At 50.2% G+C, this 18,871-nt stretch overlaps 1 protein-coding gene across 5 annotated transcripts in view; it reads left to right on the plus strand.

Moving 5' to 3' along the window:
• The window catches only part of KANK1 (KN motif and ankyrin repeat domains 1), a 198,668-nt gene extending 180,212 nt beyond the window's left edge, over positions 1-18,456 (plus strand). For 4 of the 5 annotated variants that reach the window (XM_046022154.1, XM_046022155.1, XM_046022158.1 and 1 more), the window contains 9 exons: positions 4,559-4,756; positions 5,371-5,479; positions 6,649-6,891; positions 8,288-8,375; positions 11,410-11,629; positions 13,921-14,063; positions 14,607-14,807; positions 16,751-16,849; positions 17,431-18,456. In XM_046022154.1, coding sequence (XP_045878110.1) covers positions 4,559-4,756; positions 5,371-5,479; positions 6,649-6,891; positions 8,288-8,375; positions 11,410-11,629; positions 13,921-14,063; positions 14,607-14,807; positions 16,751-16,849; positions 17,431-17,493 — 1,364 coding nt within the window. In that variant the 3' untranslated portion in view covers positions 17,494-18,456. The remainder of the gene's footprint in view (positions 1-4,558; positions 4,757-5,370; positions 5,480-6,648; positions 6,892-8,287; positions 8,376-11,409; positions 11,630-13,920; positions 14,064-14,606; positions 14,808-16,750; positions 16,850-17,430) is intronic. The other variant, XM_046022156.1, reaches the window with a different exon arrangement.
• The last annotated feature ends 415 nt before the right edge of the window (positions 18,457-18,871 follow it).

The following is an 18,871-nucleotide window of genomic DNA, read 5'->3' on the forward strand; positions in this document are numbered from 1 at the left end:
AAAGTGTGGTACTGCAGCAGAGAGGTGACGGGGTCTGTGCCTTGAAGGACTTGCAATCCGGTTAGACCAATCCAAGACATATATACCAGCAATATGAGCGATCGCCGACGGCAGTACGTGTGAACCACCAGATAGTGTGCAAAGAGAAAGTTCCCAGAGTTCAGCTGCAGTCAGGTGCTCAGAGATCGGGGAAGAGATGAGGTCTTTAGCTGTCTCTGGAAGCACACCCATGCTTAACCCGACTTGAGTTAATGCAGCCTGTCAATGTGGCTTTTCTGGGTCAGGCCCTGGGATGGTTTGTAATTAAGCGTGGGTGGGGTTGTAGTGAAGGAGAAGCTGATTCCTCATCCACTCTAGCATTTTAATTTCTAAGTACCCATTTTTAGATACACCCATGACAGCTGTCTGGAACGTTCCCGGGAAAATATTAAAATGGCCCTAGAAATTATTAAACTGCAGCCCTGACCCTTGAAGCTCTCCAGATCGGTTTGACTGTCCTGGTGGCCATATGCATTGGCCTTGAGGCAGAGTTCTGGATGTTGAACCTTGAATCAGAATGGGATTGCACTTTCTCCTCCATCAAAGATGCACACCTTCTCTTAGAAGCAGTGTGTACCAAAAAGCAGGTGATCCTTCAGTAATAATCTCTAATGTCTGTTCTCCAAATAATATGTCCGCTGAAAAGGATGAATTTATGCCCAAGCCCTTTTCTTTATGGAAGAACCGCTTGTATTCAGATCCCTTTGAATTCGTACTATTACTTGGGGAAAATACCTAAATGACTGCATGGCCTCCATAATGACTCAGAAATTTCAGGCCTGCTTCTTGACAAGCAAGCTACATGTTCTTTAAAAATCAGATCAGAATGTTCAGCTGAAATTTTGACAAGATACATGTTTAAGAGCTGGCCACAGTGTTCATGGGTGTGTTTTCAGAAAGCACTTGACATTATAAATAAAAGTATGGGTTGGCATGGCAGGAGAGTTGGGATTTGTGAACAGAGCCAGTTCTAAAACCCGTTTTACTTTTTAAAATCAATTTTCTAACAAATAGAGATACACAGTGCAATATACCAAGAACTAATACAAACTCTAGGTGGAGAAATGTCACAGAGGAAATTGAAGAGGATAATCTTGTTTTTAAAAACAAACAAACAAACAAAAAAAGACAAACTCCTCCAGCTCTGTTTTTCATTGAAGGCTTTTTCTTATAAAATAGTTTGCTTTTAACATTTCTAAATGTGGCATTCTAAGTATTTTAAAATCAGGAACATACACAGAGTTTTCACTTTAACAAATTGATGTATTTTTCGTTACAGTTTGCCTTGGGTAGCATAATTACCCATATATTAAATGCTACATGTACTTTCGAATTAATGCTTCGAGGTGCTCCTATCTTCCAGAGCCCTGAGATTTCTGTGACTCACTGTCTTTCAGTTATCACTGATCTGGTTAATTTGTGAAATGAGGTCATTATAAGTGAAGACCGTGAAGGGCAGCTGCCCTGTCCCCTGCTCTTGAGCTCACAGCAGTGCCTTTGGGAACCACGGCCACCTGGAGGGAGCGTTGAGCTGCTAGGCCAGAGTGCCGGAATTCTGCAGGTGTTTTGTGGTCACTCCTGTGGCTTTACCCACGTCGTTGGGGTAGCATTTACTGGTGGTAGTCGTGGACTTCTACCCTTAACAGTCCAGGCCTATTAACTAAACTCCAGTAATTCCTAAAAATTCACATGGTCCAAGTTGATGGATTGAAACGAGAGGGACATCTAAACTCTTCTGTTTTCTTTTCTTTTTTTTTTTAAGATTTTATTTATTTATTTGAGAGACAGTGAGAGAGAGCATGAGAGGGGAGAAGGTCTGAGGGAGAAGCAGACTCCCCGCTGAGCAGGGAGCCTGATGTGGGACTCGATCCTGGGACTCCAGGATCATGACCTGAACCGAAGGCAGTCGCTTAACCAACTGAGCCAACCAGTTGCCCCAAACTCCTGTTTTCAACAGTCAAGTTTTTATTAAGGAAGCTCTAGGCCCAACATGGGGCTCAAACTCACCACCCTGAGATCAAGGGTTACATGCTCTACCACTTAGCGGGCCAGGCGCCCATAGCTGTCACGTTTCGTATCTGTTAAATAATTCGGTGGTTCTCAATCCTGGCTGCACATTAAAAAATCTTCAAGAGCTTTTTAAAAGTACTAACACTTGGGCCCCCCACGGAGAGTTCATTGTATCTGTATTTTTAAAAACCCCACCCCCAGGTTTGTTGGTTCTAGAGTGCAATCAGGGTCAAAACCTTTGGATCTGGTTGTCCTCTTTATTTTGGTTTTCTCTGCTGCACCTTTCCTGTGTTTGACTTGAACACAGCGGCCCCAGGCTGGTGCACGTCTCATTCTGAGCATGCTCTCTAAGGACCACGGGCCCTGCTCGAGTGCAGACCATTGTTTATGGGCCATTCCAGAGCAGCCAGAGTTTCCGTACCATCCGAAAAACATTTTCTGGCAATAGAGGAGACACATTCCCTCTGGTCCCAGCGAATGAGGACTAGTTTAACATTTAATGTTGTTCTTTGCCTTGCCAGTCAGTGGCAACAGAACTCTGGTGACTTTCCGTCAAATCACATAGGCACTTAGGGAAGGCTGTCCGTTCCCTAGCACTGCTGTGGGCACTGAAGAGGACCCAACCACGAGCAGAGCATGGAGGCGCTCTGGGCGCTCACATTCTTATGGAGGAGACGCCCGGGAAGCCAAGAAAACAGAGGGCGGGCATCCTTTGGTCTGGACACAAGTGCCGCAGGACGTGGAGGGAGGAGAGACCTGTGTGGACAGCACCATAGGAGAGAGACTATAGAGGAAGTAGAACCAGGGCCAGCAGCCTTGAGTCTGGTTCAAGTGCACACGGTGAAGTTTGCTGAAATAAGGACACAGGTGGGAGTGATGATGTCACGTGAGCCCTGTGAACACGGAGAGGGTGGGAAGGGTTGAGAGGCAGAACTGCCGCAGGTGACATGAAGCTGTCGGTTCATCATGAAGAACCCTCACGTGCCTGCCGGAGGGGCTGGCTCTGCCTGGGAGAAGTTCTAGGAATCCCTAGATGACCCGTGGAGCTCTGGTGAGGAGGAACCATGGCCTGGGATGGGGGTTGGGGGGCAGGTTGTCTGCAAAGGCGGGCAGGGGCGGTGCGCACCGACTGAGTTGTTAGAAACGTTCTGTATCTTAATGAGGGAGGTGGTCACACAGGCATGTATGATTCACCAAAAGTCACTGAACTCCACAATTGTGCATTTTCCTGTATATAAATTATACCTCAACTTATAAATGTATTTTGAAACCTGTGTTCAAAAAGAAAAAGAGGGGCACCTGGGTGGCTCAGTTGGTTAACTGTATGCCTTCAGCTCAGGTCACGATCCCAGAGTCCTGGGATTGAGTCTCACCTGGGGCTGCCTGCTCAGCAGGGAGCCAGCTTCTCCCTCTGCCTGCCACTCCCCCTGCTTGTGCTCTCTCAAGCTTGGTTGCTGTCTCTCAAATAAATAAATAAATAAAATCTTTTAAAAAGGTAAAAAAGAGGGGCGCCTGGGTGGCTCAGTGGTTTAAGCCGCCGCCTTCGGCTCAGGTCATGATCTCAGGGTCCTGGATCGAGTCCCACGTCCGGCTCTCTGCTCTGCAGGGAGCCTGCTTCCCTCTCACTCTCTCTGCCTGCCTCTTTGCCTACTTATAATCTCTCTCTGTCAAATAAATAAATAAAATCTTTAAAAAAAAAAAAAAGGTAAAAAAGAAAAAAGAAATTTATGGATCCAAAAATTTAAAACCCTGAGCAACAAGTGGAAATCTGTGCAAGGATTCCCATTCAGATATCTTACGAAAGTTTTTCTGAGATCATCAGAGAAATGTCACTACTGACCAAATATGCAATAGACATTTAAAAAAAATTTTTTTTTAGTTTTTTTTTTAGCGTTTTAATTATTTTTTAAGAGCTCTTTGAGGAATATATGCTAAAATCGTTATGGACAGAAGTGCTAGACCGTCTAGTTCTTGCTTCCCAGCACTCCTCTGTGAGTGGGTAGACACGTCTAGCTGGGGCCAGAGAGCTCTGATGGCTCTTGAAGCCCATGATGGGCATTCAGGGATTCATTACATGGTGTCTGCTTTTGTATACGTCTCTGGTTACAAAAATAGTAAAAAATGGTTTTAGGGCACCTGGGTGGCTCAGTGGGTTAGAGCCTCTGCCTTTGGCTCAGGTCATGATCCCAGGGTCCTAGGATCGAGCCCCGCATCGGGCTCTCTGCTCAGCAGGGAGCCAGCTTCCTCCTCTCTCTCTACCTACTTGTGATCTCTGTCAAATAAATAAAATCTTTTATAAAAAGAAAAAAGAAGGAGGAGGTTTTAGTTTGGGTGGCTTCGGGTTTGAGTTTGGGTGGCTTCTATAATACTGCCAAATATGCAAAAAAAAAACACAGGAAGAAAAGCAGTTAAGAAAATGAAGAGTTGCAAAAATTAAAACAAAAAGAAGTTTAGCTCATTTCATTTGGTCGTAATATCACACGTTCTACACCTGTCTCCTTCCTGACAGGCAGTAGTCTGGAGTACACCTGTAAGTGCGGAGGCCTTCAGGCAGGAGCTCCGTTCCACACCCAGACCTCCCAGCACGAGCAAGCAATGGGCACCATGGAAGGGAGACCCCTCGGCGGCCAGGATGCCTTCCCCTCTCAGGAAAGCACACTGTGCTCAGTGAACCTGACGGACGACCAGATAGCCGCCGGCCTCTATGGTAACCTTCCTCACTCAACCCTTCTCGGCCTCAGGATTCTAGGACCAGCGCTGCCCGCGCTGCAGTCTAATGTCACGGTGCCTCATAGGCCTCATTGACCTAAGAAATGGTAGGAAGATAGGCCCAGAACATCTTTAAAAGATTTCAACATAAAGGAGTGTGCCATCCCCCGAAGAAAACTCATCTGATTTTGTGAATTATGAAATACGTTAAGTAGCATTTCACTCCTTTGCAGTCTGGTAGGTGGACCTTTTTCCCCGCTGAGGGAAAACAACAGTAATAATCCCCATTTTAGTGCCTATGTGGTTTTTGAGGCCAAAATAAGATGGGATATCACTTTATAAACAGTGAAGCCTGATACAGATGCTAGTTGTCAGTCCTTCTGTTATGTCTGGTCGTACTAATGGTGGGCTTTTTTATCCCCATTTAAAGAACTTCACATTATTCCTTTCCATGCATACATCTTTCCAATGGATTTTATGCAAGCTTGTCATGTGCACATGCCAAGGGCTAAACTGACTTGAATGAGAGGAAAAAAAATGAACATGAAGAAAGATTTCTTGTATGGGTATGAGTTGTGTTAATTTTGCTCACCCTGATTCCCTTTCTCACAGTATGTACAAACAGTGAAAGCCCACTGAAGTCTATCATGAAGAAGAAGGACGGCAACAAAGATTCAAATGGAGCCAAGAAGAATCTTCAGTTCGTTGGCATTAACGGAGGGTAAGGGAAGATGGTGACACCAGCTGGTCTGTACATGGTCTGTCTGTCTCCTTTGCCTCCTGTCTCCTCAAGTCCCATTTAAAGGTGCCCGGTCTGGGCTGCAGCCACATACTGGTGACGGAAGTTCCCCTCAGAAAGGTGCACTTGGGCTTCTCTCCTCTCCTCTCCTCGCTATCTTTAAGGATGTGTCACTCTTGAAAAGACACGTGATGACGCTGAGCGATTCACGTCTTCTCACCTCTGATCTGAAAACAGTAGTCTTCAACAAAAGCAGCAGGCGGCAGGGGTCCCGCGGTGTTGGACAACTTGTTCTCGTCTGTATCAGACTCAGGAACAAACAGAAAGAGGCGAGAGCATCACTCCACGGGCCGGTGATGGTCATCTACTCCTTCAGAGCGGCTTGTTTTGCTTATCTCCCCATGTTTACGTACGCAACTGTAGGGCCTCCCAGTAGACCAGTAGTCCGGCTTGCCTTCCGTTCTTTACTTGCTAAACAGGATGTCTGTTAGCTGTTTATTCCTTCTCACTGGGGCCAGATACATAGTGAAACCTGTTGGTCATCCTACAGTTGGTTCAGAGCAGCTAATCTGTTCGTCTGTATGCGGCCTCAGCCGCAACAAGAAAGCAATAATGTGGTTAGTTGAGTTAATATTTATGACAAGATATAACTGAATGGGGCCTAGTTTCTGAGCTTTGAAGTCTAGTTGGGTAGTGTGGCCCAGGAGGTCTGGAGGGCGGCTTGTTCCAGAGGAACAGTCGAGTGCTTACCTAATCCATTCACCATGACATGGAGACAGTTGGTGGATCAAAATAGGAAGAACATTCGAGGAAAGGAAAAAATAAAGGACCAGAAAAAATGAACCACTGCGCACCTGGCTTCATGAGTGAGTTTCCGTTAGTGCATCCTGGGCCAGAGGTGCTACATAGACATATTTTTTTCCTCCAAGTGGTAGAATGATACCAACGGGCAACTCAAGTTTTCCCTTTTCAGTCAGAGCCCATTCAAAACCACCAGATTTTTAAATAGACCTTCCTTGGAACTTCTAAATGCAGAGTCTAAAACCACTGGTCAGATGTCTGGAGTCAGCTGCTTTCCCTGCCTGAGAGTTTCTGTCACGGGGTCTTTCGGGGTACGCCTTGCCTCTCCTGAACTCCCAATTGCCACCTAGGTATGAAACAACTTCAAGTGATGATTCCAGCTCGGATGAAAGCTCTTCCTCCGAGTCAGATGACGAGTGTGATGTCAGTGAGTACCCTCCTGAAGACGAGGAGGAGGAAGAGGAGGATGAAGACACTCGGGGAATGGCGGAAGGGCACCATGCCGTTAATGTTGAAGGTTTCAAGTCCGCCAGGGTGGAAGATGAGATGCAGGTTCCAGAATGTGAACCTGAGAAGGTGGAAATCAGAGAGAGGTGTGGTACACTCCCCTCCCCTCCCTAACCCTTCCCACGTTTAATGTGCCTTTGGCAAGAGAACTGGCTGATTAGGAGATTTCGCCATGGTCACTATTGGTTGGCTCTTTCCCATCCTCAAAGGAAAGCTGAACTTTGTGGTCAAGGGTGCAGCCGTCCTGTCGTGCCGCTAATCAATACAGGGGAGGGAGATTGCTCCTAGATCTCTCAGAGGAGCAAAAAGATGGGCCTCATCAGGCTGCTACCTTTGTTTCTTTAAATGTGTTTGCTAGCTAGTTCTCTCTGTGGAGCCACCAGCCACAGAATATTCCACACCCCTAAGGCGTCCAGTGTTCGCATAACCCACCTTATAGTTGAAGGCACGTTAGGATTTAGTGTGGCCAGCACATGTCTTTTAAGATTTCGGATTTTATCATTAGCCATTCATCTTGATATAGGTCAGTACTGTTAAGGGGTCGCCGTGTGCGAAAAGAGCGGCTCTTTAAGCCCTGCCAAAGCTCTCATTCACTGCAGAGATGATGTAATCGGTCCCACGTCTGTGTTTTGTTGCTCACTGAGTGATAGGGAACCCCACCAGAATGGGTTTGGGAGTCTCCTTAGCAGCAGCTGAAGTACCAAGTAAACACTCTCGTTGGCTGAAACACGTGCATAACGGTGCAGAACGTTTTAAGACGGCTGGCAAATGTGGAGTCAGTACTTGTAAAACAGAGAATAGGACATATGAAAACTTCAAGACGGTTTTTCACTGTGTGGAATATAAGCAGAACATTTCAGAAAATTTCTATTTAATTTTGCAAATCAGAGTTTAACTTCATTAACATAAGGTAAGTGTTTCTAGTTTATATTTCCAAGTATTTTCACATGGCTGAGGATCTTGTCATCTGTGTGTTTTGTTTTGTTTTTTAACAGTTTTGTTGAGCTATCATTTATTTACCTATGCCATCTGATTTTTCAGTGTAGATTTTCATGGGGGCTAAACACTTTCTGAGTTCAGACATGTGGTTTACTGGTCTGCATAATGCATATGTGCTAATTCTGACCTCTTCAACCCCTTAAGAGTAAAAACATTTTTTTTAAGAGTAAAAATATTTTTAAGAACTTAGAATAAAAGGACTAAAAAGTTCCAGATGTTATTCCAGAATGTCATAAAGGCCGAACAGGTAGGCCTGAGCCACCATATGGAAAGGCCCGAACTCTGGCCGGAGACAGTGGCTCTGTACGTCTTCGGACACCTAGGGAGGCCTGCTCGACCTCCAGGCAGGCACCTTGCACCACCACGAACCTGCGGAGGTCCGCTCGAGGCCTCTTGTCTTTTAAAGGGGTATAAAGTCTGCAATAAAAATGCCTTTCCGGGGGTGGCCAGTCGTGAGCTCTCTTTCTTTTTATCTTGTCCTAGGTATGAATTAAGTGAAAAGATGTTGTCTGCCTGCAACTTGCTGAAAAATAATATAAATGACCCCAAAGCTTTGACCAGCAAGGATATGGTGAGTCTGTCCTCTAGATGCTGTCCCCAGTCTGTACAAAGTGCTCAAGTGGAGACCAAAGTCAAGGTGTCTCTAGCCTGCCCCTGAGCTGTTGCCACCCACATGCTTTGCCCCTGAACTATTTCTGGCTCGCGTAAGCAAAGTGAGCACCATGCCCCCCTGCTCATACTGAATGTTTCCCTCAGGCCCCGCAGCAGACAGCCCCACCCTGTACTTTTCTCGGCGACACAGGCTCCATGAGCCATACGCTTGCACAGGGGAGGGAGGGCTAGCTGCAGCTGGTCGTCAGGTTTCAACACATTCTGCTTCCGCTCACAGAACCTTGTGATCCAGGGAGAAGAGTCACCAGAATTTTTTTTTTTTTTTTTTAAGTTGGCCTATGGTTTTTCAAAAGCAACCTGACTGGGCTGAGGTCAGCATTCCTTTCAATTATGGAAGTGCATATTATGTTCTTGTGTGGAATGCAGGCAGCCACTATTTTTAAATTCCGGAGTCACTGCACTTGTCATCTCTGCCCACTTGAGAGACTTGGATGCACACAGCAGAGAAGCTGGTGGCTGCCTTGGGAGCAGCAAGGACATGGCCCAGGACAGAGGAGCGCTTCTGGGGCAGTGGTGAATCTGATACCACGGCGAAGTATGTCGCTCTCCCTCAGGGGTTGCTGAAGTTTTGAGGTGCAGCTTCTCTCCTAGGTCACTCCCGCCCTCTGGTTGACAGTTCTCTTCAGCGTGTTGAGAAAACGGAGGCCCTCCCGTTACGTTAGACAGAATTGGCATTTGAATCTTGGCATCTTGTCAGCGTGAAGGTTTTTTGCTGCACAACTGAAGTCAGCAGCGAATGAGAAAGTTGATATGAAAGTCTCACAGGATTATAGAGTGATGAAACCAAAATGTTAGAACTAGAAAGGACTTCAGGGAGTCTCATGCCAGAAAGCTACAGTTTTCCCCGTGGACAACACGCACAGTCTGAGGAAGGACTATGACAGCTGTCACGGGCGTGAGAGGCACATGGGCGTGCGTGCCTGTGAGGCCACTCTGTCCTCGTCTACTCTGTTTTAACGGAGGCCCTAATGATTAGGTGTCTTGTCCAGAGTCAGTTAACTAGCTACTAGTTAGTACTGAGGCCAGATGATACCTCTGGAATACTGGTCCTTGTTTTATTTATCCTCTCTGAATCCCGTCACCTGATCGCACGACACCCTTTTTTTAAAGGTTCTGGTTGCATCTCAGATTTGTTTATATTGCTATGGAAACTGAATTTCACAGAGCCAGCTGTGTCTTGACATTGAATGAGTGTGCTGAGAAAGGCACAGGGGGTGATGTTTACAGAAGAAAATACTAAATAAAATCCCTGGACGGGGGCAGACAGAGCTCCATCCGTATAAACTAAACGTGTGTCTAAGCTTCAGTCACAGAGAGCAAAGCCATGAAATGTCACTGCTGTGTTCGTATTTCCCATGAGGCTGAACCTGAACTGAAAACTGGTGCTTCTGGATCCGCGATCCGATAGCTATAATGTACTTTTTCTTTGACCCCTCTTAAAACGCCGGGTCCTGCGGTCTTCCGGGAGAACGTCCATTTCTCCGGCCCCAGAGGACCAAGCGTATTGTCACCACACACTCCGCGGCCAGTTCCTTTTTGGTTAAATGGGACTCATTTGGTGAAAACGTCTGTAAGGGGTTTTGCCCTGAAAACTGGTAGCGGCACGAACAGTCACAGCGCCAGGGCTCAGAACCAGAACAGGACCCCACAAACACGGCAGTAACAGAATTCAGCCCCCAGATGACTCAAGCTCCCTCTTTCCACACGAGGACAGACTCTGGAGAAACAGAAGTCTGAATATGCATAAGAGTGAGCGGAAGAAAACAAAACAGTAGATGAATTTTTTTTTCCCCACCCAGGACCCTTTTCATCAAGTGCCACAATATATGATTGAACGGGCTGAAACCGGATCATCTGGTGCTGGTGACCTAGGCGTTCCATTTTTCTTTAGTATAATTCTAACCCTTGAAAGAGTAAGCAAAGCACAGGTGAGCGGTTATCGCTTGTAGGAAGGGCTCCTGGAAGACGCCGTCTAGCTCCGCGCATCCCCAAGCAGTGCGCATGCGAACTTCAGAGGTCCCGGAGTCCATCCCCGGCAGTGCGCATGCGAACTTTACGGGTCCGGGATTCCATCCCCGGCAGTGCGCATGCGAACTTCACGGGTCCGGGATTCCATCCCCGGCAGTGCGCATGCGAACTTCACGGGTCCGGGATTGACTTCATTGTTCGTGAAGTGAGCCTCGCCCTTATGCAGCCACAGCCTCAGGGAAGACATGCGTGGGGTCACGGTGGGATGCAGACGCTTCTAAATGGGAGATGTAACCTGTTTTGAACCTGCTTTTTAATCCCTTTCCATGGTTGAACGTTTGTCTTGGGGCCTGGCCTGGGAGTTGGGTTGGCCACACCCTCGTGGTCCTGTGGGCGCAGGGCCGTGGGCGTGTTGAAGGAGTGAAGGGCGGTCTGACTGGGAAGAAAGCAGCAGCAGGCAGTGAGGGTGATAACCTCTCCTGCCCTGAGCCCTCTGAAAATCACGTGCAGGGCCAGCGGAAGGACATGATAGTAAGTTCGAGAATCGATGGCGCCAGTCCTGCGTGGTGTTACGCGCATGGCCTCGCTTGTCCCCATCACGAGCCCAGTGGGGAAGAGGTGTTTTTATTGCCCCCATTTTGCAGATGAGTGAACTGAGGCACAGGGAATTCTCGTCCGCAGGGGAGTAGAGCTCACAAGTAGCAGAGCCAGAATTGGCCCCTTCCTGGCGGAGCCCCTGAGCAGGGCTGCGTGGCCTCTTCTGTAGACGGTAGAAGGCCGGGAGGGACGCCCCAGCCTGGACTTCGAGGCTCGTCTTCGGGCCCTGGCTTTCCTGGGTGCTTCTTGGACGGCAGCTCTGGCTGCGTCCTCTCTGACCATAAAAGGCCACGTTTCTGGGGCTTTCAGCAGCGTCTCGGGAAGGGCCAGAAATAGAAGAACTAACGGCCGCTTGCGTGTTTTGGCAGCGGTTCTGTCTGAACACCCTGCAGCACGAGTGGTTCCGCGTGTCCAGTCAGAAGTGCGCCAGCCCGGCCATGGTGGGGGACTACATCGCGGCGTTCCAGGCCGTCTCTCCGGACGTGCTGCGCCACGTCATCAACATGGCCGACGGCAACGGCAACACGGCGCTGCACTACAGCGTGTCGCACTCCAACTTCGAGATCGTCAAGCTGCTCCTGGACGCCGGTGCGTGCGCCTGTCGGCCTGCGCGGGTGCCGACCCCTCCTCGGCCCCGGGACCAGCCCGCGCGCCCCTCCCGTTGCCGTTCCACGCCCTGCGGCGAGGACGTCCTTCTCGAGTCAGCGGGGGAGGCTTGAACTTGAAACACAGCTGGGTGACCCCGGCCCCACGTCTGTTTGGAAGGGAGGTTCTGCGGCCATTCTGGCTGCAGCTGGGCTGCGTTCCGGCGAGGTGTCCCCCGGCGCTGGGCATGAGTCAGGGCCCCGCTGGAGCTGAATCACGCGGGCGGGCCGGGTGCTCTCTCAGGAGCCAGATGGGCCGCCCCTCCGGGGGCCCGCGGCAGCCTGCCTGTCTGCAGGCTGCTCTTGCCCTTGCGGCCCGACCCCATGCAGCCGCGGGGCGGAGGTGTGCCCCTAGCCGAGACAGGCACCAGCAAAGCCACTGTGGCCGGTTGTAGTGGAAGCCAGACCTTTCCCACCGAAACAGACCCTGTTACCGAGGGAAAAAGTGCTATCTTGTATCTGAGCCGTAGTGATGAGGACAGTGAACATTCTTGTTTGTGATTGGAATTTCCCATCCCAGAATGTAGCCACTGCACGTCTTATAGGTGAAGCAAGGCTGTCCTGCGTAGAAGGGGCCCTTGGAAAATGGTGAACTTCCAACTTTTTGTTCGATGATAATAGCCCAGTGGTACATACAGTCCCCGAGTCACTCTGGTTTATTTTCAAACTACATATTTTTACTTCTAGTATGTGACTGATACAGAATTTATAGAACCTCGGTCTTAAATTAGTGAGAACACAATGTGAACATTTGATTTAGCATAGGCAGTAAAAGTGTCCAGTTTCCCCACACTTTTGATCCAACTCTCTAATTTCTTCTATTCCATTTTGGGGGAATTAGATTAATGCAGAGAAGTAACCAAGCAGATTTATCCCCCTTTCTGAGTTTGCTTATTCTCAGCATATGGGGCTGTGTTAGGCTCAAACTGCTTCCATCTTAGAGGAAGGAATTCCAAGCCTCTTTCCCTTTAGACTTTCCAGAGTATAAACAGAGCTGGTGATAATCTCAGCCCACGTTGTTGTTTAAACAGAGAAATGGGTAATATCCAAAAGAGCCAAAAACAAAATTTCAGATTACTCTTGAAAATAACAATTTAATCTACGCTTGGCAAATTTGTGTGGACAAGATATTTTGGTGAATTAAATTATTTCAATGCCATGCTTGCATGGCTTTGGTTAATCACACTACCAGACATACTTGACCCTCTACTGCCCACCGTCACAGGCTGAGACCGGGGCTCCCGTACGGCGTGTCGATGAACCTAGGTGACCGCAGCCTCTGCAAACAACCAGATGTCACAGATGAGGGGAGCATCAGAGAGCTCGTCAGCTCACACACTTCTCCATCAGAGCTTTTTATTTCTCCTTTTCTATGTTAAAAAACACGCCCTGTGTTTAAATGCCACCATGTCTCTACCATGTAGTTATTTTTTAGCATAAGGCAAGTTTTCATGTTCCTTTTCTTCTCACTCCTCACGATAGAAACTTCCTGAACATCTTAACTGTATTTGGTCACACATGAAAGCTTCTTTCCTGCACTTGCCATTCCTTTCATTTTATTAGAAAGTGCTAAGGGAATTTAAAAAGGATAATTGAGCTCCCAATGCCTCCTTAACAATTACAGGAACAGACAAGGTCTGGTCTGTTGTGCCTCTCAGTCCCTGGCAGTTTCTTACTGCATTTTCTCTGACTGCAGTTCCAAGAGCAGCTAGCTAGGAGTCACCGGGTTGGAACTCAGCTTCTAAGGGCCGCACACAAGTCAGAGGACCAAACTTGGGATCTCAGAATGAGCCGTGATTTCCGAGTGGGTGATACCATAGTGTTATCTACACAACCGTTCACAAATCCTTCATATTCATAGCTCTCCCTGCCTCCTTCATTCCAAAACCATGATCCCCCAAACACAGATGAATGTCCTCATCCCACATTATGTGGCTTCTTCAAAGCCGTCATTACTTAGGGCAACCTCCAGCCCTCTGGGCTGTTGCAGTCCAGGCACCAGTTGTAAACAGGAGGTGCCGTTAAGGCTTACTCTCACTTCTGCTGCTTCTGGACACAAGAAAAACTTTTTTCTGTTGCGTATGAAGACGCTCTCATAGTGCCTTCCAAGTCACTCTGGGACGTGGAGCCTTGGAGGCCATTTCACAGGCCTCTTCCCAACCCTGTTCCTTTGGCCCGTGGGGAGAAGGGTCACTGTAGGAAGGCTTCTCCGTGACCAGGCTCATTTCTCTACAGACGTGTGTAACGTGGATCACCAGAACAAGGCGGGCTACACCCCCATCATGTTGGCAGCCCTGGCTGCCGTGGAAGCTGAGAAGGACATGCGCGTTGTGGAAGAGCTCTTCGGCTGCGGGGATGTGAATGCCAAAGCCAGCCAGGTGAGCGCCCTTGCCACCGGGGTCCTTGCTCACACGGCTCCCACCCACGCCAGCCCGTGCCACCCTGTGTGACCAGACATGCTGGTGACCTAGTGGCTTCAGTGCCCCATGGTGCACGTCTCCCTCCTTGGCCTTGCGTGCTGCCTCTGTTTGGAGCAGGGTGCATGCACTGTGTAGGTCAGCCCACCTCAGGGCCCAGGAGTCCCCACCGTACACCTGGAGGTGACCGTTCCCTCTGTCTCCGATCCGTAGTGTCTTTGTGCTGGGCACACAGTGGCCCTGGTCTAGTTGGACTTCTCAGTACCTTTGAACTTCCCGGCTCCTCGCTGCAGGGACACAGACCCTCCTGGAGACAGGGCAGCACTGATGCGCTGCTGGATGATCGTACTTAGCTCAGCGCTCGGAACAAGAAACTGTTTCTCTGTGCCTGCTGCCACCCAGCGCCAGATGATTCCCACGTCTGCTCTGTGCCCTCTGTTATCACGCTGTCCCCCCCGGTCTATGCTGTTCTGCTGATGCGCCCACTGCCCTTCCTCCCTGCAGGCGGGACAGACAGCGCTCATGCTGGCCGTCAGCCACGGGCGGATCGACATGGTGAAGGGCCTGCTGGCCTGCGGGGCTGACGTTAACATCCAGGACGATGAGGGCTCCACGGCGCTCATGTGCGCCAGCGAGCACGGGCACGTGGAGATCGTCAAGCTGCTGCTGGCCCAGCCAGGCTGCAATGGCCACCTGGAGGACAACGTAAGTGAACAGACACGGCCTCCGCGGGGTCTGCCCGCCAGGGGTCTTCAGGGCCCCTTGGCAGTGGGGCAAGGGCACATTCTCCATGCTGCTCATTGGGGATTTCATGCTGTGGTCAGCCACCGCCCTTCCCGGCCCAGCACCGCAGCATCTCCTGTGTGCAAACTTCCACTCCCAGTAACCAGAGCCGAAAGCAGGAAGGTGAGGCCTCAGCGCCCACGCTCGAGACAGGAGCCCATCCGAGAGCCAGCACGCGGCAGGGGAAGGCACAGACGCCAGAGAGCAGATGGAGTGCAGGCGCCTTGCAGGTCCATGAAGAGGAGAGGACCGGCCCCCCAGAATGCTGGGGAAGCTGGATTGGTAGTTGTTCTGGCCTGGGGCTCTTAGGTGATGAGAGCCAGCTGTCACCACAGTGAAGCACTTGCCCGCCCCTGGAAGGAACTCAAGCGTGCCCTTCACTGGGGCCCCTCAGAGGGACTCACCTGTGCATCTCATCAGTTTGGCCCTCCAGACCATCTGGCTCCTTCACGCACGTCTCCCGCTCCTGCTCCGGCTTTTCTGTCATCATAACCCTTGTCTACTCTCCCCGTTCCCACGCTGTCCCTGTTCCAGATAACGCCTTGCCTGGGAACCATCACAAGGAGCGCTTCTGCCTCTGCATGTCTCCAGGCCACAGGGGAGGAGTGCCCATAGGTGAAGGCACGGGGACTGATAGCTGGGTGGTGCCCTGGGTGGAAGTGCTGCTTTGGAAGGTTTATCTCCATGGAGCATGGGTTTGGCCCAGAGCTTCCTTCAGCTCAAAACACTAGAAAGTTAGAAGGAAAATATCCTTGCTTGCACTAAGTGTCAGATCCTGGTGGGCCAAAGCCAGCAGGCAGAGCAACCAAGGGCAGGCATTTACTCGTACCAAGGACGGGGGTGCTGACAGCGGGCATCTGGGTGGCCCACGGCTCCTGGGGTGAAGAGGCTGCAGCTGTCTCATGTGTCCTTAATTTGCACGGGGCTACAGGGAGAACTCTGACTTAGCTGTCCCTGAGAGCAGCGTGTGTTGCGTGTGTCTTGATTTTTGTTTGTTTGCTTTTATTTCTGCTTTTTCTTAGCAAAGAACAGCCTGTACATGTAGTAATAAGAGGCCCCATAGCCACAGTGCCTTCCAGAAATGCTGGTCACCTCCAGAAGGATGGGGGAGGGAAGAGGGAGGGCAAGTAGCTTAGAGAATTCCAGGTGGGAGGGAAGGACGCTAAGATGCTGACCATCCGAGAATTGTTTCCCACTGCTAGTGACCAGCAGTGCATCCTTACTCCAAGACCAGACAGACAGTCAATGGCGCTGGGTTCTGAGTTTTGCTTTGTCCCTCCTTGACATGCATCCAAAACTGGGCTAGTTCATGGAAGCCAAACATGTAACGGAAACTGACTTCCCCAGATTTAGTGTTTCCCCTCGGATTTTCGTAAGATGTGTTTCTGCAAGGCCACGGGACGTGGTGACTGTGCGTGGATGGTGTTTGCAGCGGTCGATGGGGGCGGTTAGGGCCGGAGGATCCGTTCCCTCCCGAAGGGCAGCATTAAAAGATCCTTGGCAAGCGGCAGGGTGGTAAACACACACTGTGGTGTTTCCTGCTCGCTGTAAAGAGAAGCAACGCAGACACCTAGGTTTCCACCCCACCCTCTGCTACAGCCCCCAGCTGGTGGGAAGGGTCGTTGGGTGAGTCCCTTTTGTCGCCTTTGTCGTGGGTGCACAGGGCGCACACCACCAGGCTGACCACCATGAGGCGCAGTGGGGATGAGGTGTCTGATGTGCGAAGATCCAGAAGAGTCTCCTACGGGACTGAGCAGATTTGGAGAACCTTAACAGTTCTTGGAGAGTTTTTGTTTTGCTCCCTTTCAGTGGTCTGGTAGTTTGAGAAACCCACCCTGGCTTGTTTTTTCCCCTGTTCTCTTTAGGACGGCAGCACCGCACTCTCCATAGCCCTGGAGGCCGGACACAAGGACATCGCGGTTCTTCTGTACGCCCACGTCAACTTCGCCAAGGCCCCGTCCCCGGTCAGTGTTGCGCATGTGGCGTTTGTGAACGGGCTCAAGTCCACCAGGCCCGTGGGCCCCCTTCTTCGGGGAGTTGACAGGAGACACAGGTTCTCTGAGGATTCTGGAACTGGGAGTTTTAGCCTGGAACTTAAGGGTTCGTGACTTCTGCCCCCCAGATGGCCGGGTGTGCTGCCAGGGAGCTCGGCAGAGGCTCGGCCTCTGCTTGTCTTCAGGAGACAGATGCTCTGATGCCCTCCCATGAAGGGGTTAATTCTGGGCAGAATTATCCAAATGGCACCTGGTTCGCCCATGAATGCACGCTGCTACATTCCTGCGTTCCCGGCATTTTTCCTCAAGCAGACCGTGAGCAGCAACCCGTGGTCCGAGAGTCTGCCCCTCGCAGGACATGGCCTCCCAGGGACGGCCGGACATGGCGCTGCTGAGCCCAGCTGGATCTGCATCCCGCGCCCCAGCTGCCTGCGCCCTGGCGCGCACGTGGTTGTCAGCTGTGCTGGATGGGGTTCCGTTGTCACAGAGGACACATCTGCCTGACGTCACTTATTAACCGCTGCCATTTTTTCTCCTCTCCTGGTCTCTAGGGCACCCCTAGGCTGGGAAGGAAGACATCTCCTGGTCCCACGCACCGAAGTTCATTTGATTGATTCTCTGCAAAAAGCCGTCCATTTTCATGCCTCCGTCGAGCTGCTACCTGTTCCTGTTGGGCTGACAGCTACTGAATGTACGCGCATTGTGCCTGAGTCCCCAGCACACAGACGGGAGGGCTGGCACCTGGAGGGGCGCGGTGGAAGCTGAGCCGGCAGGAGCCGGCCACCAGGCACACGTCGTCTCCCTTCCAGCCCTCTTCCCGCAGCGCCAAGCTGCTTACCCCGGCTCTGTTGCTGTCGAGTCTCTGCTCCGTTATGTACAGCCGTGCGATATGGTAACCTGACCTGAGCGGGCAGCGTCCGTTCCTTCTCTCCCCGCCTTGCCCCTGCCAGGGAGCATCAGCTTCTCACCGGCTTGGCGTTTTTAAAATGTTCCACGAGTATTTATATTGACTTCATGCGGAACCATGGGAAAGCTCTCTGAAAATTCCATTCCAGGAAGGTTGTGCTGATTTGTGTGTGTGTGTGTGTTTACTCTTGTAAAGTAAGGCCCTTGATATGACTGATCGTCACCAGCACCTTGGGCCTGGTCTGGTGGGTTTCTTGTTTAAAAATCAAAAATGGAACTCTCGAAAAGTAAAACATTTATGAAAGGAGGTGTTTTCAGTTCGGTTAATTTAGGTGGATGTATTATATGACTTTTTATATAAAAAGTATCTATATGAAATTGACACAGTATTTTCAGCTTTTATATTCCGTAGTCATCGAGACATGCAGAACTACGTGTAACGTTACCATGTTTTTATTAATCATCGCGCAAGTCCACTCTAATGGCAGAGGTTGGATCTCATTAGAGGAATTGGCGATATACTTGCCTCTAGGGAAGCCTAGTGTAGTTCTCCACGTATTTATGGACTCCCTTCTACCACGTCGCATATACTTTGGTCTTACATGTATTTAAATGTTTAAAGTGCCTTAGATTCTTGCCATATTTTCCAAATAAAATTTCATTAAGCTCTTCTGCGGTCCCCGCTCCTGTCTCTGACAGCTGTCCGCCCGACCCTGTTGACTTACGGCCCTGGAAGCCCGGGCTGATGGACCGTGCGGGCGGGGAGCGCCAGCCTGCTGGTCTTGCACTTGGCCGAGAGGAGAGCATGACTCTGTTCACGCAGCTCTGCCCGGTACTCGGGTTGCCCATCAGGCGTCGGAAATTTAAGACCTCATTAGGCAAGCAGCTCATCAGACAGGTAATCTCCAAGCAGAGGCAACGAGTGACCTATTCTCAGGTGCAGTGCGGAGCACTGGCCTCTGGCCCTCGTTTTGGGTGCAGCTGCTGGGTGATGGCACCTGCCTTGCAGTCCCTTTTGCAGAGTAAAGGGAACTGAGCCCGTCTTGTTAGAGGAAAAAAAAAGGCATGGCAGCCAAAATGCAAATG

This window comes from Meles meles, chromosome 11, assembly GCF_922984935.1.
Source record: "Meles meles chromosome 11, mMelMel3.1 paternal haplotype, whole genome shotgun sequence".
Taxonomy (NCBI): Eukaryota; Metazoa; Chordata; class Mammalia; order Carnivora; family Mustelidae; genus Meles; species Meles meles.